Source organism: Cynocephalus volans, chromosome 7 (assembly GCF_027409185.1).
Source record: "Cynocephalus volans isolate mCynVol1 chromosome 7, mCynVol1.pri, whole genome shotgun sequence".
In the NCBI taxonomy this organism is placed as follows: Eukaryota; Metazoa; Chordata; class Mammalia; order Dermoptera; family Cynocephalidae; genus Cynocephalus; species Cynocephalus volans.
This window is the reverse complement of record NC_084466.1, coordinates 117,728,068-117,750,237: the sequence shown is the minus strand read 5'-3', so window position 1 is coordinate 117,750,237 and position 22,170 is coordinate 117,728,068. Positions and strand designations below refer to the sequence as shown.

The 22,170-nt window shown below is 32.5% G+C and overlaps 1 protein-coding gene across 1 annotated transcript in view; it reads right to left on the bottom strand.

Moving 5' to 3' along the window:
* Positions 1–2,619: 2,619 nt before the first annotated feature.
* PTEN (phosphatase and tensin homolog) overlaps positions 2,620–22,170 on the bottom strand; it is an 88,142-nt gene continuing 68,591 nt past the window's right edge. Inside the window, exons 5-8 of the mRNA XM_063102686.1 lie at positions 16,459–16,600; positions 11,391–11,557; positions 8,815–9,039; positions 2,620–6,105 (exon numbers count right to left, since the gene is read on the bottom strand). Of these exons, the coding sequence (XP_062958756.1) occupies positions 5,920–6,105; positions 8,815–9,039; positions 11,391–11,557; positions 16,459–16,600 (720 nt within the window). The 3' untranslated portion in view covers positions 2,620–5,919. The remainder of the gene's footprint in view (positions 6,106–8,814; positions 9,040–11,390; positions 11,558–16,458; positions 16,601–22,170) is intronic.

Sequence of the window (22,170 nt, the reverse complement as noted above, 5' to 3'; positions counted from 1 at the left end):
ATGTTTTTGAAATATCAACATATTGGTTTTAAGTTATACACTGCCCTCAGCTAAAATTTTGGTGAAATTCTTCACCAAAATTCTCAAGTAACTGTCAAAGAGTCGCATGTTCTAAGCCTACCATAATACTAGCCAAGGTAAGTCTCAGAGCGAAAGCTGAACCATTCACGAAATATTAAGTTTTTGACATGATGAAAGTCATATGACCCCCACACTGGCCAGGTGCAAAAAAAGGGAAAAAAAAGAGTAATGTGAGCACTTAAGATTTAAAGACAACTGAATGATAAACCAGCAGGAGCTTTTCTTTTTTTCTTTTTTTTTTTGCAGTTGTTAAACTGATTTACTCTAAATCGACCAACTGTTTGGGAACTACAGACACTGAAAAGCTCTTCTTTCTTTTCCAACCTATAAGGGAGATAGAAAAGTGATGAAGTTAACTTTTAATAGTGTTTCGCATATTCATTTTAACTATTTAACACATAATCCTATATGCAAATATTTAAAATGGCTTTTGAAGAGAAATATCTACGTTAAACTTGTCTATGCTAAATAAATGTAACTATTTTATTTACTTGAACATATATCATCCTAAGGCCAACAATATTTAAACATTCATGACTAACCCAGTGAATTGGAAAGGACTCAATAACTGCACGTAATCTGCATTTGTAGCATTAGAAAGTAATCAAATTACTGCCCAATGATGCAGTGAAACATTCTACAGATCCATGATGGAAATACTATGCTAAAAGGCTGTGAGAGTATCCACAGTATAAATTTCCACTTTTTAAAGAAAATATACACATGAATATAGAGAAAAAATATGATTGTATAGTTACTAAAGTATTACTAATGGCTATGTCTCCAGGTGGTGGGATTGTGTCATTATTTTATTGTCGTTGGGATGAAAAGGTATTCTCAAAATAGCTAACTTAAGAACCAAAGAGTACTACCACCAACTATCTTGTTGTTTCCTGTCTTCACATTACAAATTTTAAAGCTGTCAACCACCATAAATTTGTCACAGTGGCTACCCACATGCTGATAACTTATAGGAAGAAAAGTCTCTTGAAAGATGGAAAAATTGGGCCGAGCCCGTGGCGCACTTGGGAGAGTGCAGCGCTGGGAGCGCGGCGACGCTCCCGCCGCGGGTTCGGATCCTATATAGGAATGGCCGGTGCACTCACTGGCTGAGTGCCAGTCACAAAAAAGGCAAAAAAAAAAAAAAAAAAAGAAAGATGGAAAAATAGCAAGATTATGGTCATAAAAGAATGATTTACTCTAAAATTAAAAACTGACAAGCAACATACTTAGGCTTTCTGTAGCTATGTAATTCTATATAAAAACCAGTCTCTAACATCTCATCTTTAAAAGTTGTTCTCCATTATCTCATTTGCTAATTTTTAGGTACTGTCCTTAAATATGGACTGAATATTTTTGTTTCCATTCACGAACATTTTTCCCTGCACTGGCAATAGCACTCCTATTTAAAAGTTATACCTAAGCCATTTAAGGCTAAGCTTTTAGATGTATGGCTAACTATCTGGCATAAATAAAAGAACAAAGAATTTCATGTTAGCAGCAAATTAACTAGATTTAAGGGTCTTGATTTTTCGAGCCTTTGGAAGCCTGCATGTTAAACACTGGTGATTTTTAAATTCTCAATGGAAATGGTGATGGCATTCACTGAACCAAGGCAAGCCAGCTCAAATTACAGTATGGTGAGGACATGATAAAAAAACAAAATTGCCAGTAAATTCCTGTTTTTCAAACATCACCGAAATATCTTCTTATAAATCAGAATAACTTTAGATTACAGTAGTTTTTAACTGTACTTATATCTGATACCTAGAAATGTGTGAACACACACACACAGTTCATACTTATTTTATCACACATTATTCACATTTACTTTTTAAAAGTCACATGGAGAAAATGTAAACTTGAAATAACATTAAATTCCACTGTTACATTAATGGTCTGCTTTATTTTCAAAACATTTGTACAACCTACACTTTCACTTACTAACTTCCTGTGCTTTGGGAAGAATATGTCTCAGTCTTTAAACTTTTAAGAATATTAGAAATAAGATTAAATTCAAGTACATAAAGTCCTCTAGACTATTCTGAAATAATTTTTATATAGCACAAGTTAGGATGAGTAGATGAAGCTTCTCATATGTTGATGGCAGAGTATAGAATTATAAAAAAAGGAAAAGCCACAAAATTGAAATCTGAAGTATCAAATCCATTCTGGGAATTCTTCAGACATATGGCTAGGTAAAACAAAAATATGCACAATTTTCCAAGAACCTTGAACTTTTTCAGGATTAGAATGCTATTTAATGTGCTTGGAACAATTTATTAAGTGGTGACTAAGACCCTAAAATAAGTTCTCCTCTTAAATACGAATAGACAGATACTCTACTCTCAAGCTGACAAAGGCCATGCTTTTATAATAGCAGGCTTTGAAGGACAGCAGGAAAAACAATAAAAAACCCTCACAGAAAACTTCTTAATCACATTTGCCTGCCCATTATTCAAATTTTCAATGGATTTCAGCAATTTAAATTATAAACTCTCATTTAATAAAACACCCACACAATGACAAGAATGAGACTTTAATCAGTTTTAAGTGGAGTTTATAACACTAAAGAGATAAAGGGTTGTTAACAAACACAATAACAAATGGATATCTGATTGGTATGAGGCATTATCCTGTACACATATTGGTTTTTTTGTGTATCCTCAGTGCATAGCATTTACACACAGAGCCACTGCTGCACAGCACAAGAGTATCTGAAGAGGCTGAATCAGAGTAAGGCTGTTTTAACAGACTGAAATTTTTTAGTATATATATGCTATATGAAAACAGATTGAACTTTTGAACTGGCAGGTAGGAGGCAACTCTGCCAAACACTACAGATAAAGTCCCCACTTTAGTGCACAGTTCCACCCCTTCCATCTGCATGCATGACACATTAACAGTATTTAAAGGTAAACGAGGCACTTTGTGGCAACCACAGCCATCGTTATGAACATATTGCACAAATTTTCTAGAACTAAACATGTAACTTGTACCCTAGTTTTATTTTTTAAAGCTGAAACATTTGTTGCTGCCGGTAAACTCCACTTAAGTTTTTAACCTGTGCCACAGCAAAGAATGGTGATGCTATTTATTCAACTACCTTTTTATAATAATGGCAAAAATGTTCAAGAGGAGCTACAGAAGACTTGGGATGGTACAGGGCCCAATTGTAAGCTTTCTTAAAAGTGATGCCTTAAAGTAATTGCAGACATGTAAGCTGCTGCACATCCAAAAAGTCTAAGAAAACATTCCAGAAACTCAGAGAGATTACCTACAGAATGAATGCATTTCAGGCTAATTATGAATACTGTCATAAATAAAGTTTTAATTAGGACTTGAAACCTTTCAGTCATAGCAATTCTTGTCAAATTCTAGGGGGATGGTAACTGAAATAAAGTAAGGAGAGTATGTATAATATATATTTATATATATAATATATATATATAATGCCATTTTTCCATTTCCAATGACTACACCATAAAATGTAAGCAAGGCTTCTCAAAAACACTGAAACATTCAAAATCAAAACCCTCATTCAGACCTTCACATTCCAAAGGAAAAATAATAACAGTGCAAAAGCCCATTATAATGTCATTATTTATGACCTGGCCCTCCCATGTTACATATTGGAACAATACAAGTTATGCTTTAATATACTGTGCCCAAAACTGTAACAAAGAACAGTATTAATAACTATCTTCAAAACATGAATAGTTGATTTTCATTTTAGTCAACAATTTTCAGCTTTTATGAAAGACAAGGTGGCATATAAATTTCAATGATGAGATCTTAGGAATAGTTGTCTCTAACTTTACCAATTTAACTTATGAGCAGTCAATCAATACTTTATATATCAATGTTTAAATATAAATGTGTAAATCCTAAGAGCTTTGTTAAAAGTTTAAAAATTTTATCTGAATGAAACTGACGAGGTATGGAAAACATGTCAACATTATTTACTAAGAATATTTTAGATGAAGTTCTGCCTAATCTATTTACCATCAAACTCTATAAATGCTGTTGTAATAGGTCCTATGCAATCTGTATTTGTAAATTAAGTAGGTCAGACCACAGCTAGTGAACAATTTCAGCACCAGTAAGTTATTGAAAATGAGATTTTACACCATTAAGAAATATAATGGCTGGATATTCAAATGTCAAGGTCAAGATATAATTTGAAAGATACCAAATTTCTGGGAAAAAAATCGTTTTAATATTATCTTCACATTAGCTTGACAATAGTAGTTGTACTCTGCTTAAAATTGTATGCAGTCTGGGCATATCAAATATAAGATGATACTTAAGAAGTAAAATTGAAGCCCTACTCCCAACTCTAGCACTATGAAGAAATAATTCAACACTGCACATTAAAAAAAAAAAATCACTCTTTCAGTAGCAAACTGGTAAAGCATATATAGGACAATTTCTACTGAAAAATTAAATGCCTTATTATTTGTGCAGTGTTGAAAATTTACTGCAACTCTAATTTCCTTTTTAACACAAATAATGTTCTTTTTAATATAAACATTATATGTATTCAGTATTCAAGTAAAATTCCCTAACAGTTAATGACATTTAAAAATGTGCAAAACTGCAAAACTCATTGTAATAGAATGTGTAAGGTCAAAAGGGTGGAACGGCTGACAGCTATTGGACTGAATAAGTGCATCATAAATCTTTAAAGAAAAAAAAAACCTCTTACTGTAGAATCTCAAATTGAAATTTCCTGTGCAGCATTACAAAATATTTTATATTTAATGAGAAAAAAGAAGCTTGCAGGCAGCACATGAAGCATCCACAGCAGGTATATGATTGAAAACTAATAAAATAAATTGTTGACTGATGTAGTTACTAATAGCATCTGACATTTAGCACTGGCCTTGATTACACAGGAGATGGAGCAGTCATTACAATTGAGAAAACATATTTAATAAATCATTGTCAATTTTTATAATGTTTCAAGCCCATTTTTTGTTGATAGCCTCCACATTTATATGGTTAAGTCATTGTTGCTGTGTTTCTTATCTATGACCACATTATTTTTACATCCCTTCATGTACGGGTTCTTAAGATGTTGCAGAAGGTTCATTCCTGTACCCCAATACAGATTCACTCCCTCTAGCTGCCTTTTCTAGCACCAATATGCTTTTTTAAAAAATGCACAAACAACAAGCAGTGACAGCGGCCAATTCCTCAAATGTCCAGATTGATAACTGTAGCATGCTAAAGAAAGGTGCATGTAAGTAGCTGGAGATGGTATATGGTCCAGAGTCCAGCATAAAATATATTCCTTTCTGAGCATTACCTCCATTCCCCTAATCCAAATACATGCATTAGAATGTAGCAAAACTCTTTAGAAACTTCCCTTAGCCAACTGCAAACTTATCTGTTGCCACAAGTGCAAAGGGGTCGGATGTGAACCTGTATATCACAAAGCTCTTTAGCCACTTCAGATGGTGACAGAACACAAAAGGAAAAATTCCTACATATACACATCAGTCTGTCTCCACTTTTTATAAAACTGGAATAAAATGGGAAAGTGCCATCTTTATTTATCCTAATTGAATTTTAAATGTCCTTTTGACACAAAAAGGTATATACATGACACAGCTACACAATCTTTTTTCAACTGGACAACAAGTGTCAAAATCCTGTGGATGTATAGGGTAAAACAAGATTGGTCAGGAAAAGTGAATTGTTCCTATAACTGGTAATCTGACACAATGTCCTATTGCCATTTAAAAAAAAAAAAAAAAAAAAAAAAAAGGTCCATTTTCAGTTTATTCAAGTTTGTATTCATGGTGTTTTATCCCTCTTCATAAAAAAAAAAATTCAGACTTTTGTAATTTGTGTATGCTGATCTTCATCAAAAGGTTCATTCTCTGGATCAGAGTCAGTGGTGTCAGAATATCTATAATGATCAGGTTCATTGTCACTAACATCTGGTGTTACAGAAGTTGAACTACTAGCCTCTGGATTGGATGGCTCCTCTACTGTTTTTGTGAAGTACAGCTTCACCTAAAGAAAGAAGAGAAAATTTTATGACTCATCACAAATATGACTAATCTTAAATTACTTAATGAAGATATATATTTTTAACAGATTCACTTTTAAGTCCTATAACAAATAAGATCTTTAATAGGCACTGCCTTCTAAAAGGGCCTCTTATTATTAAGATTTCTTACATTTTCTTTCTTGTTGCATATGAAAAAGATAAACAAGGATGTTATACTGTTTTTCCTAAACGTAATTTGCAAGCATTAATTAAATAATTCTACAAAAGAAATGCAGATTGAAGGTCATCAACAGTTCACATAATAGTTTTTCAACCATAAATTTCAATTCACAAATGGTTGAGTTCCACAAGAATGTTTCTCTTACTACCTGTGTGAAACTCAATGTATTTTCTGATACAAACAATAGTATACAAACGTACAAAATACTGATTAACAATAATGTTTAGGATCCATTAGCCCTAAAAATTTCACCTAAAGGGAGGAAAGAGAGGGAATTTATTATCATACAGCGGTCTGAACAGTGGGCCAAAGGTCTTTACATACATAGTCAAAATAATTGTCAAAGCAAACCTACACACTAGGTATTTCCATTTTAAAAGGGAGAAAGCTAGACCCAAAAAGGTTAGGGAACTCTTGCTACAGGCCACATACCTAGTAGGCAGTGGATGTGGGATTTAAATCAGATCTGACTTCAAATCCCTTGCTCTATTATATCTACAGTCCTTCCCGTTATCCAAGAGTCATTAATAATTCTTCTTCTCTTACAACCAACATCCATTTCATCAGTACATCTTTTAAGTTCTACCTTCAAAATACCATATACACCTATTCTGACAGCTGCTCATTACCCCTCAGTGCCACTATTCTAGTCCAAGCAACTACCATCTATCTCTCACCTTAATTACACCACTGCAACAGCCTCTTAACTCATCTCCCAGTTTCTATTTTACCCCCTCTTCCTACTTTCCTTGCCAGTCTGTATTTTAAAGGAATGAACACAGTGAACATTAAAAGATTAAATTCAGATTACATCTTTCTTGTGCTGAAAACACTCTGGTATCTTCACACTTGGACGGTTTTCTTGTCCACTCTGTTTTAGTCAAAATGACTTATCACTCCTCAAATACACCAAGCTCATTCTTGCCTCAAGGGCTTTGCATCTACTCTTCCCTCTCTTCCCAGGTATTAGTATAGCTCACTCATCTCATTTAGGCCTCTGCTTAAATGTCATCTGCTTGATTTTTCATATCATACCACTAACATGATATGACTTATCATGATATGACACTAAATTTTTTTACTGATAACTAAAAAAGTCTCTATTTGTAAACACAAATATAAAACCTCTTGCAATATTAAAACAGAAAACAGTAAAAGTAGAGGAAAACAGATGTTTTAAAAGCTAATGGTTGGGGAAAATGTAGATAAAAAAGAAAGAAAATGTTTCTAAAGAAAGTTTCTTTTAGAATCCATAGGTTTCTGTGGATTTCCAACCTGTGGATTCTAAAGGAAACTTTTAAACATTTAAAAGAAATTTAAGACCTAAGGCATTTAATATTAGATCTATTTTCACTTAAAACATGTCAAAGCCCCTTCCCCCTTTTTCAATATTACTAGCAATATTCTTATGTTTATAAGCTGTGGTTAGGTCTGTTACATGTTATAAAAATGGAGTGAAAAAAAAAAGAGAATATAAAAGAGAAAGTAGAAGGGTATGGTGAAAGGAAGGGGGGAAAATCAAGCAGAATAAAAAATAGGAAAGGGAAAGAAAACACTTACAGATAACCATTTGGGAAAGCTTATAAGTCAGAGTTTTTAATTGAAGAATTATCGTCTATAAATAGAAACACACACACACATTATATCACATATAGACAAAAATGAAACAAATCAAATAATTCCAAGACATAATTTGAGAAAACAGAAAGAATTTTAAAAAGGGAGTAACAGGGGAGGACAATTAGAGAAAGCCTTTCAGAGCAGATGAGATTGAAGCTAAGGCTGGAAATATATGAGAAAGACAGTCATGTGAAAGTCAGGGAAAAGGCTGGGGTGGAGAGGTACTGGGAGAAGGAAAAGAATTTGAAAGACCTGAGGCAGAAGCCTAGTATTTTGAAGAACTAAAGAGAGACCCACATGGCTATATCTCAGGGAGCAAGAAGATAATGTGACTACACTCGATGTAGGAGATAGGCCTACGCTAAATTACGTAGGTCCTTGTAGTTCATGGTTAAAAAAAAAAAACAAAAAACAAAAAACCCACAAGATCTTTAAAAAGTGTAAACAAGAGTGATACAATCAAATCTATTTTTAAGATTACTCTGAGAGGTTGAGAATACAGAATAAATTGGAGGGCAGAGAAGAGTGAAAGCAGTGAAAATATTCTCTATGAAGCACTCCCAAATGACTGAGTTCCTATCCATTTTCTTCCTACATTCCTACCTTATATCCCACTCAATTAATTCCCCTCCAGTACCTCTACCTCAAATTTCACAAAACAACAACAAAGAATAGGGTAAGGAAAAACACAGTTTTATGACTCTTGTGCATCCTGGTATTTCATTAGAAACTGTCAGGTTACATAAACGTTGCTTCTAAATAATACATAATTTAAAAATCAGTCAAGCAAGTTCTTTACCAGCTATATACCTAGAATAATGTGCACATACACACAAGTCACCGCTAACTCCCCAAAACGGTTTTAACTGACCTTAAAATTTGGAGAAAAGTATCGGTTGGCCTTGTCTTTATTTGCTTTGTCAAGATCATTTTTTGTTAAAGTAAGTACTAGATATTCCTTGTCATTATCAGCACGCTCTATACTGCAAATACTATCAATTTCTTGATCACATAGACTTCCATTTTCTACTTTTTCTGAGGTTTCCTCTGGTCCTGGTATGAAGAACGTATTTACCCAAAAGTGAAACATTTTGTCCTAAAAGAAAAAAAAAAGAAAAAGAAAACTTACATTTTAGTTTTTATAAAAAAGAAAACATATCACCTATATTCAACATTTTCCCCAAGAAGCCAAAAAAATAAACTATGAATCATTTGATATTCTGAATAAAGGTAAATAAAAAAAACTCTTACTTGCAACCTGTGGGTTAGCTGTTGCATTCTCATTTACACATGATTTTTATTCAAATTTTAGACTAAAATATAATCTCATAAGATCTAAGATAACTTATTTTTGTCTTAAAATTTTAAGTAAATATCCCCTTTCTAGTCTAATACTAGCTTTAAAAAATGCTTTGACCTTATGTGTAAATTCCTTTATGGGATTTTAATTCAGATATGGATTTCATTACCTCTATATTTCAACAAGCTATTATTCTGAGATTTGCTTTAACAAAAGTTCTTAGAAGGTTAGTGCAACTTCCCTGATGAAATGAAATCTTCTTAATCTCAAAAACCACAACAGAAGTCCAGTGCTTCAAATCTTTCTTGACCAACAAAGAAAGGCCTGTGTGGATCATTTGACAATTAAAAAGGTACAGCCTTGTGACATTTTTTCTGGTGCCTTTAAATTGCTTTAAATCTTTTATTCTAATTTTTCTCCAAGTTTTCTTTCTTTTCCAAGAAGTTAAGACCCTTAAGGAGCTCATGTCCAAAATTTCATTGTATCTTTTAACAGCACCTAGCTTATATATGACAAGTCTTAAAAAAAAAAAAAGTTTGTTAATTTCAATTATTTAGCAAAGTCATTGAGTTAGTAATTAGTCAGAAGAAAATAAGCTACATAATTTCCAAATATGTGGATTCCTTATGTAGACTGATTACACGAAAACTGTTTTTGTTTGTTTAAATCACAAGAGACATTTAATTAAGGCAGGGAAAATCACATGAAATGAAAACTTATGTAATCCAAGATACACAAATATATTATAAATATTTAATCTTCAATTTTACGTGTGTTTATATAAAGTACAAATGATAAGAACTGAAATAAGAATTAGTACACTCCAAAAGGTATAGGGAAATGGTGATGCAGGTGCCTATTTTTAAAAACAAATATAAAATTTCATGTCCACCAGAGTATTATAACAAAATAAAAAACAAAAAAACCCCCCAAAACTTACTAATTACCTTAATTTTAGAACATTTGCTAACACTTCCTGAATTATCACAAAATAATTTTTCAAAGTTATTGAAATATATTTAACTTTTATTTATACAGAAGAGGTAGGAAATGGGTTTCTGGTTAAAAAAAATAAAAAAATATCAGTTTAACATTTTGTGATTTTTTTCCAGCTACTTGGATTCTGGATAAAGGAAATTATATTTCCTCTGATAAGACAAAGTAACATTTAAAATTTCTGTAGTAAACAAAACTTTCTCTTATTTTCTTTCGAGAGAAAAAGCTAAAAGAAAAAGCTGAAAAAAATCAAGAAAACTAAATCAATCCTATTACTGAGAATGTCTAAAGATTGGCAACATATATGCTAACTATCCAGTATGTTTAACAAGGCAGCTATACTGCACAAAGCTAGTGCTTTCCTTCATTACTAAATATCTTCATTACTTAAACATTTTGCACCTTGGTCTTACTTTAAATATTTATACTTAATATTTTACAGCACAATAGTTTGTTTTAAAATGAGCTCATGCCTTCTCCAAATATAGGTCAGTAAGATGCAAACTTAACTAATATTCTAAACCTGCATTTTTAAATAATACCACATTTTCCATTCTTTATTACTTCCTCTTCATCTCTGTTTCTCTCCTAGCTAAAAAATTAAGTACTCAGGAAATCTGGAAAAGCTAAATATGAAATAACTCAGTCTCAAAAAACATAAACCAAAATGGGAAAAAACTGATTTGTGTCAACATACAAGACCACAGAACATTTTTCTTCTACCTATAGACCAAAAATGTTTTAAACTTATGGTCCAATGCTAATTTCTCAGTTAATTAAGCATCCCTTCTTTAATAGGATCATAAATGATTGAGTAGGGTATGTATGCAATCTTCAATATTTTTACAAAATTTCTTTGCATAATCCAAGTTAAGGAAAATTCACCTCATGTTAAAATGCCACATGGCCTTTCCCTTCTAACAGGATTATTTACCATTATAATGTCTCATCAATGCCACAGTAAGCAAAACATTTGTGGATCAAATAGAAAACTAATTAGTTCATTATAATGGCAGTCATAAAATATTTCTTTTAATCTCTCCTTACAGAATGATTTCTACCCAACCAAAGGCTTTAAGCAAAAGATCTGATATTACTCTTCAACATATGGGTATTTTGAATATTTTTCCCAATAAAAGTAAACTTCAAACCTTTTTTAGCATCTTGTTCTGTTTGTGGAAGAACTCTACTTTGATGTCACCACACACAGGCAACGGCTGAGGGAACTCAAAGTACATAAACTTGTCTTCCCGTCGCGTGGGTCCTGAATTGGAGGAATATATCTTCACCTTTAGCTGGCAGACCACAAACTGAGGATCTGCATGGTTAAATACATACTAGTATCATTTCACAGGAAATGTCTTTAACAGTCAAATTGTCAAAAACTATTTTAATATTAGTAATATACACAAAATGGCAATCCTGATCTAAAACAAATCAATGAAAATAAACCAAGTCAAAAATATAATCAATTCAAGACTTTCTCAAATTTGAACCTTTAAAACAAGGTTTGATTACTGGCATGAAAGTCAATTCCTATTTCATGAATAGTAAGTCCCAGGATTAGACTTCTAGCAATACAGTAACATCAAAACTTTAACATTAAAATTATGCTAAAAATCCTAATATAAATTATTTTAAGAATTAAAATGATAAAATAACTTTCTGGCATATTTGTGAACTGCATAAAAGGTAACTTTGAAAACAGACATACATTTGCTATAGTATTTTGAAGTCTCTAACACTGACAAAAATCATAAAGTAAAAACCATTACATGTTCATAAGAAGAAAATATAACCTATACCAAAGTTATAATAAACTCCATAAACACAAGCCTCAATATTTATAAAAATGTTAACCATCATTCATTTTATCTATAGCCCACATTTTACTTTTAAAGGTATATAAAGCCACCATCATGAGAAACAGGATGAGACTTGAAATGTCTGCAAAGAAATGCAACAGACCTCAAGTAGAAACTGCAGCACAACCTCTCTTCTCTCCAAAACACCCCGTTTTCATTAAGAACTATTTTGGCTTTGGCCCATGTGTCTGTTTTAAAGTAACTGGTAAAATATAGCTTTTGAAAATTCATCATGCTTTTATATTAGCAATTCAACTAAAATGTGGTAAAGGGTAGAAAGGAATGGACTAGGTTTTATTTTTTAAAATATACTCAGAAATTCATTTATAGCTAATGACATTAATGGTAGACATTAAAGACTAATGATTGTTAACATCCTGGTACTTTAAAAACTTAAAATTACCTAAATAATTTGACGAAGTATAATTAATTTGTAGTACACTGGGAGTTCAAAAGCAAAAGTCCATCACAAAGAAATTGATTAACTTTAGCATGTTAAAAGCAGGTCTCGAGGAAAACATGCCAAGACAATCAAGAAATAGGAACACAGCTTGCATAAAGTGTATGAGAAAAATATATACACACACACACAGATATATAATTATCAGCAGTGAAAGGCACCACTAAGAAAAAAGTTTCACATTTTTATCAATGTGAGCAATGACTGACAACAAGGCAAAAGCTAAACCAACCTAAGCGACATTTCCATTTTAATGAATACCTACTGGCTCTTCTATGTAATATCTAAAGCTGTATCAGCAATCACATAATAAATAGCGTGCTCGATAAAAGCAGGGTTATTCTAATATGTATTCTTAAGATATTTATCATGAGAAAAAGCCACCCCAAAAGGGGGAAATATTACACCAACAATCTGTCAATAAATTCCTCTTCCTTGACTAATAGATTCAAAGTACAATAAGGCATCTTACAAGATTTTATGTGATATTGAAAATTTCACTGGAAGTCTTAGCTTGAGGAAGCAAACTAACAAGATATGATTTCAAAGCTGTAAAAAAATTAACCAGGATGAAAACACCTTGTAAATCATATTAAACTCCACTAATTCAGAAGCTGATAATCCTGATTTTAGGATTTTAAAAAAACAAATTAACAATATAAGCCAGATTTCAATTAAACTATATCTAAAATGTATACCTTCAAGAATTTTAGAACTGCATAAACAATTCATAAGCTAATTACAAATCAGTGTGACTTAGAATTTCCCCTAAAGACTAAGCTAAAAATATTTTAATAAAAATTAGTAAAGGTTTCCTCAAATCACTAAAGAAAATAATCTTCTTTACAATATAAATTTCGCATTTTAAATAAATAAGGCCTAATTTATCAGAAGTCCAACATTAGTATGGTTCTGTTGACTTCTAAGACACAATTCTAATATACATATCCTGTGATATGATTGACTTGTGTTATAAAGAAATAAGATCCACACCTAGCTAATAAAAATCAGAACTAATTTTCTTGGTTATATATATGTTGATATAGTCTTGAGAGAAAACCATATTGATCATCTTTTACTAACATTATTAGCCCTTTTATTATATGTATAGAATATAGCAACTTTTCCTTCATTTAGAAATATTAACAATCAAATAAGGAAAAGGTTGCTAACCCCTAACAACTTTGCAGAAGATACTTTATTTTTCAATAGTTTTGTTGTCTTCACTAATTCCTCTTCTTCCTGAACCCATTCCTTTTGTCTCAGTCCTCACTCTCTACCTTCCTCCAAGCCCTCTCATCCCCAAACTTCACATATTTGCACGAAAGCCTTAATTATTGCCTCTTTCCAAATGCTTCCCAAAATACCAGATATCTCTTTCATCTAGATTCAAATTTGTATTTCCAACCACCTGCTGAGTTTCATTATGTGAACAGCTCACTTTCACCTGATTTAAAACATGTTTAAATCCAAAATATCAACATTCATGTCTCCAAGTCTCAGATTCACTTTTCTTTCTTCTTCTTTCTGTGAGTCATTCACCTGACCAGGATCAAAACTTTGACAAAATCCTTGGATATTAATGGCAAAAGAAAAACGAATCGAATCCCATTTGACTGCCCTAGCACATCTGGCTTAAGACAAGTCACATTATCGGTTTCCTTTCCACTATTATTTTCCTCTTGCAATCACAACTTTCTATAGAACTATCCTTAAAAAATGGTTTAAGCCTCTAGTATTACCATGACACCGGGGTATTTATCAACTCAAGTCTGATCCAGTTCAGGATCCTCTAATAGTCACACATTCCATTTCTAGTCTATTCTCTGTCACTACAGTTCTTGTCCTGCTCATTTCCTTCTGCTGTGCTTCGATTCAAGCTATTTCCTATTGCCTGTAATACTTCCTTCAGTCTTAATGCCAATCTAAACTGCATGCTTTCTTCAGTAAAGAGCTGGTGGACTTCCTTCATGAAACTGTTTGACGACCCCAAAACTGTCTTTTTCTGAATACAGCATTTACAATATATACATACAACCTCCCACTTAACTACATATTACGTGTATTTTAATACACCTTTACCACATAATATCAAACCACAGTGCATAAACTGCAAACTAAAGAATTAGGAAAGATTTCAATAGTCAATAATTTTAAAACTATAATGTAATACTTTGAGATCAAAAGAAAACAAAACAAAGCAACAGGGTTTAAATGTAGGCAGGCAGAGCAGACTGACAAGAGATTTTTGCTCAACATGCCAAAGTGAAAATTATACTAGATAAGATTACTAAACTGAATGTTCTCTCTCCTTTATTATCTCTGTAATACTTTGTACCTTTCTTTTGACTCTTATACTGATACTTTACAAAGATCATGTTTTTCCTTCTTTTTCCCGTTCTCTATGAATCTATTAAGTTTCTATGTCAATCACCTCCAACAGCCCCAGTGCCTTACACCTAACAGTTTTTAAAATTTTACTAAGGTGAAAAAAGTATCAGTGAGGCTCTGTAGAAGCCTTTAACATGTATGTTAATAAATCTGTGGTCTTTGATAAAGTTGCCTTGCTCTAAGAGTACAGAAAAGATCTGATGACGGTGATCACACCTATCTGACAAAGATAAACAATATCAAAAACTTAATTTTCTAGGTATAAGTTAAGGATAAAAATTTTAATTACATGAATATTTTCAAGAAGCAAAACTTGGGGCTGGCCAGTTAGCTAATGTGGTTAGAGCATGGCTCTGTAATACCAAGGTCAAGGGTTCAGTTCCTCGTACTGGCCAGCCACCAAAAAAAAGGCAGCAAAACTTAAAGCTAAAAACTAAAACCACTAACAAATTGCAAAATAATACCGAAACATTATTAGAAGTATTAAAAGAAATAGTGAATGAAGTGTTATCTTATCTAGAAACTACAAAATTGTACTCTAAATGCTAATAAAATGCATTTCTTAAAAATAAAAACATGACTGATCACTTCTAAGATGGTATTTAAGTTCCAGTATTATAAAATTCTGTAATAGAAAAAGAAGCAAGAGTCTGGTCTTTAATAGTGCTAGATAATACTTCTTTCCATGTATTTTCCCTTGATTAACTGCTTTGGGTCCAGGTATTGAGCTTCCTATCAATTTAGGTAAGAACTCTGGCCAAGAATAGCCGTGAAGTAGAATAGGATCAGGATGACTGAGGTAGGCTTATAAAGTTTAGAGTAACAGAAAGAAATAAATTAGAAGCAGACATCAGTGACATAATCTGTACTTAGTATTTATCCAGGAAGTTTCAGATTTCAAAATCTCTTCATTATATTGATGAGTAAACTCAAAGAAAGGTAGATGATGTGCACAGTACACTAGTGACAGATGAACTCAGATCTAAATCTAGGTTTTCTCTAACACTCCACACACTCTGACTCAATCCTATTCTTCATTCATTATATACTTCAGCTTGGCGCCATGTCATCATTTCTGCCCTTCCTTCTGTTTCTATTAGTTTCAGTATCTAGTGTTCCTAACATATTAAGGAATTGGTCTATGCCTCAAGATCAGTAAATTGATGAATCCCATTGCAATTTTCATGCTAACTTTTGATGGGACAGATTTTTTAGTCATCTGGTCAGAATTTAGGATGTATTAGGTTGCTGCAGCACAGACTATCTCTTTCATAAATATAATATGGCTTCAACAACATTAAGACCCATTGCTCTTGGCTTCCTTAGACCAATGAGTTCAACGACAGCTAATTAATTAGTTCGAATACTTCAGAAATGTACTCTCCTGCATAAATTTTAAATGTGGTAAATTTCTTTCCAGATTTTTATGTAAACATCTAGATATGTTAAGGAAAAAAAAAAGTATTCCAAATACATGGAAGGATGAGAATTTGGAGCACTTACTGCAAGTTCCGCCACTGAACATTGGAATAGTTTCAAACATCATCTTGTGAAACAACAGTGCCACTGGTCTATAATCCAGATGATTCTTTAACAGGTAGCTATAATAATACACATAGCGCCTCTGACTGGGAATAGTTACTCCCTGGTGGACAGAAAAAAAGAGAAGCCAAATTCAAAAGAAAAGTTCCATTATAGTTATTTCACTAAATTGATAGCATAACTGGGTTGTACCCATAGAAGGACACATACACATTAGAAATTTGACCTTAAATGATTAATACTTAAATCCAGCTTAATAACAGAGCAAGTCAGAGCAACATCAATATAAAGTATAATATCAGAATAACTTTTCTCCTTTAAAATACAATTATCATAATACCTCATTTATTCAAAGGTCACAGCAATGCTCTGACCTATGAACCTAATAAGCAAAGGTCACTGCATATCCAAAATAACTGTCAAAGGCCTCTGCACTATACCTAGGGTTCCCCACAAGGATTCATGCACTCTTATTAAACACACAATTCCTTACAAACTTAAACTTGGCTACCTACTTTCCAGGCAAAAGCATATCAGAATCAGCAAACTAGACAGAGGCATACTGCCTTTCAGAGGCAGTAACAGCAGTAGCAAAAAGTGATGCTGGCCTTAGAGCCCAACCCAGGCAACCTAAATGTATGCAACAATCTGCTAACAAAGGTACTTAAAGATGTCCCTGTGCTACATCTTTTTGTTGAAGAAACCAGGGTATTTCATGTGAATTCATGTGGTATTTAAAAGGGGAACCTGAATTACTTAGAAAATAAATATGTTTCCAAAAATGCATTCACTAATGATGCTGAATAAATGAGGTATTAGGGTGCTTGTCTAAGGTTTCTTTTCTATCACACAATATGACATAGAAAATTCAACTTAAAAATATAAGGCAAAAATAATAAACAACATTAAGAAGTTTAACAGTTAAAAGGGACCTGCAGAGAGCTGTACTTTAAATAAAAGTCTACTCAAGAAGGAAAAGGAATTTGCAATATTTCTCTTTAAGTTACTATTGGTACACAAATCTCCCTAATGTGTTAAAAACTCTGGACACAAATATTTTTCTTCCCCCTAATGAAAAGGATAAAGCAAATTTATGTGAATTTAAAAACAGATATGTTGAATAGCAGGTATGTAAGTAACTACTGTAGTATTCTCAGCCTTTTTCAAAAGGTTATCATGACTTTATTATAGACAGTAAAATATATATATAAAAATGTCAAAAATGTGTATAAGCCATTCAAGATATTGGCCATAGTGCAAAGACTATACATTTTGTAGTCAGAAGACTGAGATTTAAATGCTAACATGAAAACAGAAACTCCAATTTGCTTCCTCAGGAAAATGAGGATAATAATACATAGCCCTCCTTCTTAACAGAATTCTCATGAGGATCAAACACTACATGCAGTTACACAAAAGCTTGCTAAAACTGCAAAATGGTACACAAATACTAATTAACATTTTTAGAAATTCTATCTGTATTTAAGGTACAATTTTGGAATACCTGGAATTTTATTTCTATGTATGTTTCTTAAAGTAAAGTAGTACCACTTTGAAGAACTGTTGGAAAAATTAACATAAAATTATTATTAAAGTTTAAAAAATGTTTAAACCTAAGTTAAAATGGTATTACACCACATTATTTAATGCAACTTCAGCAAACAACTTGGCATTCATGTTTATCAGCTTAAAATATAGAAATGTTAAGCAGATTGGGGGAAACAGCAGGTGAAAGATAGGTGGAAGGGGCACTTTTTTCAACCATGTGAATTTTTGAACCATATGAATTTTTCATCTAGTCAAAAAAAATAATTTAATTAAAAGAATCTAAAAGTCAATGCAAGTCTATAAGAAGACCAGGTTGTCAAATTATTATTTATGGGGTTTACTGGAGGATAGATGATATTTTTTTATCTCTATTTTCAGTGTAAGTTTGTGTATAATAAAATGATTTTCAAAGCTTTACTTTTCTCAAGCAGTCAGTGACTGGTAATATACCTATAATATAGGTGTTTATACACTCAGTTAATCCTTAACCAAAACAGGCTAGGCAAACATGTAAAAAAAATATATGAATTTACTAGTTGTCAACACTGGGTAACTAACTTATGTGTAAATACCAGCTGAACTAAAATTACTGACACAATTCAATGAAAAACACTTTATAAAATTTAATTATTTTACTATCAAAATTAGGCATAATTAGATTTCCACTGCATAACTTTGTAATTCTTATCTACCTATTAGTTTGCCAGTAGCTCAAACTCAACATATCCAGACTAATAAAGTTAGAAGGCCTACATGTATACTTATGTGCTACAGGCTTGAATGTATTCTACTCACTCTAGTCTCATCTCTCAGAGCCATGGTGTACACTTCACAAAATTTAATTAACAATACAATCAATGACCCTATAATCTAGGATTTTAAATGAGTAAAAAATCCACACTAAATTAACAATGCAACTACAATACTTCATAATTCCTTAATGCATACACTGAAAACAATGATTTATGTGAATGGTTTACCTGTAGCATTTTGAATATAAAGATTTAATTTAAAATGTTATCTTTTTAAAAAGCCAAGAAATTAAAACTTTATTGATCTTCAAAAATTTATTTTTTACGTATGAAAAGAATTTAAAGCTCTTAGAGATTAAAAAATACTCCATATTTTTAAATTTTCCATTTTTCATTTAAATTAAGACTGAAAAGTTTTATTTTCTAACCAAGAACTTTTAAGTTAAACTAGTCTATAACTATATCCCAAAGGTAAAAGTTCTACTCTCTATCATTAGTAATTCTCCTTTCCACTCTAATTCTCAAGAAAATTATATTCTTAACACTTTTTCCTCAAAAATAACTTTCAACACATTCAAATTTTAGTTAAACTTAGCATTCTTCGGGTGAATTTAGCACCACATTCCTGGCCATCATCTCAAAAGGCAGCCACTGCTTCTTCAACTCCCTTCTGTTCACAGACCAGGAGGTGGAACTCAGGCGTCTATCTGGTATTCCTCCCACTACTCCTTCCAGCCCATTTTCCACAGCTTCACCTATTTCAAATCCTTATTACTCAATAACTCTTTCTTTTGATATGCACTTAAACTCTTGACCACAATGATTCCAGCACTTTGTTCACCCGTCCTCTCTCTCTACCCTGACCTAGACATCATCCTCAATGAGTTCAGCTCCTCCTTCCCTGGGAACCCTGAGATCATCTAACATGAACACTCTCAAAATGCCCTTCTCCCATCTTAAAACCTCTTTTTCCTGTTCAACAGAGTTCTATTTTGGGCAGGTGTTCTTTAATTATCTACTCTCTAGCATTTGCCTTTATTCTCTCTCCACCTGTCTCCTCCTAATAATAAGTTCAAGTAACTCTTACTCTTTATACAAACCTAGCAAACAATTCAAAGACCAAAACCCCACACTTTCCAGACCTTGTTTCTCTTTCAAACTATCATCCTCTATATATAACAGCAAAATCTTGAGAAGCTTGTACTCCTCAACCCAGAGAAATTGGTTATTTTTACTCATTATAATGCTTTCTTAACAATCAAATTTCCTACTGTTTTCCTAGTACTGTCCTGGCTGTTCTTTCTGCAGCCATCCTGAAACTTCCCTGCTTCTGTCATAGGACTCACTCTCTGAAGGTTTCTTCCTACCTTAATTGGTTGTCTCTTCCCTTCTTATCCCTTAACGTAGGCATACCTCAAAAATTTTTCCCCTCTCTATGTCAGTGCCATCTATTCCCAGTACTTTAATTATCAGTCTTACGCAATAACTCCAAAACCTCTCTCTTAAAGCAACTTTATTCTCAACTCCTAGTGCAGAATTTCCTACATGTGGCTGAACATTTCTACCTGGAAATCTCAGAAATATTTAATACACACATATTCAAAACTTGAAGCTTGCATGGACCAACCTCTCTTATTTCTTCTGTCAATGACATTCACTATTTTCTCTAGCACCTAAGCCCAAAACCTCTTCTAATAACTACCACCACTACTGCTTATTGAGCCCTTATCATTCTTTGCATTGTTCTAAATGCCTTTAATACTCATAATCCACATAAGGGTATTATTGGTAACACCATTTTATAGATGAGGCAAGGTCATTTATCTCATAGATGACAGAACTAGATTTCATCTTAGCACTCAAACTACACAGCTTCCACTCAACCTCTACACTATCCTGCCATCTTCCTGCTAAAGAAAGAAACCACAGCTGAGAAACATCAGTGATATATGTAGAGTTAAGGAAAAGAGAAGTGAGGGAACCCCAGTACTATGGCAAAGGTCCAGGGAGCAGAGTGGAGGCAAGAGATTGGTATACCAGTAAGCATATTAACTACCTGACACACACACACACGCACACGCGCACACACACACGGAAACAAACCAGAGATTAAGTTCATTTAGAATACTCATCTTCTTGCACATCTATTCATTTGCCAAAATCCAAATTTTAACTCTGAAATACCACTTAAAATATCAATTCTATTTTTCCATGGCCTATTTCAGTTTCTTCCTGTGATTCTGCAATAGCAAACTGATTGTCAGTCTTTTTATCTATTCTCCAATCTATCTTTTATACCACTCGAATTAACTTTATGAAATTATAAGATTAATCACATTACCAATTGATTTAAAATGTTAAATGGCATCCTGGTATCTACACAAATAACAATTTATCACACACTATAACTGAATCACAACATAAAAACATAACCTCAACCTCATCTTCCATTCTTACCTCTCTCAATTCCCTTGCATGTATTCTCACTTTTGGCCAAACTGAAGTATTTATTTTCCCCTAAATTGTACTTTCTGGTTTTCTCTCTCTTGTTTAAAACATGCTATCTTTAACAGATTAAGGTATAAAGGTTATGCAAGCAGCCACCTGTGAAGTTCTGCATATTTTCTAACACCTGGACCAATTTAGATAACCTATTTATTTGATGCTTAAGGTTTGATAAGCAGCCAACTGAAATGTAATTCAGACCAGGTACTTCTTGAGGAATCCCAGACTTTTCTTATTTTTGGAGGGTCTATTCAGATTTTGTACCTCCTCTTAAATCATTTATGGTGACATTTTCACTGAAAATTGCCCATTTCCCATTGGAATTTTTAATTAGCACAGACCTGAATATAACTTTTAATGTTGTCTTTCACTGACTTAAAGTCTCATTTTTGTTTTCCCTATCTTTTTTTCCCTTGATTGGCTTTAAAAGAGATGCATTAATTTTTCTTGTATTTTCATACAATCAGTATTTGGATTTATTAGTTTAAATAGTTTACTGTTTCCTAATTCATTAATTTATATTTTTGTCTATTAATCCCTAATTATTAATCACTCTTTTCATTTAACAACCTCTAATATAAATTTGTATTGCCTCATTAACTCAAATATTACTTAAGAAAGTGGTTTTAAATTTCCATATGGATTTGGATTAAACTTTTTTAAAAATCTCTAGTTCTACTGAATTGTAATCATGGAATGGGGCTTATATATTTCTACTTGCAAGTGTTTTTTTTTTTTGTAGTTGGCCAAATGAGTTATTAATCTTGGTAACTGTTTTATGGATGACAGAAAAAAAGAAATACATTTTATGGGCTAATTTTATTCCATTACTCAAGCCACCTATATATCTTATTTTGTACCTTCTCAA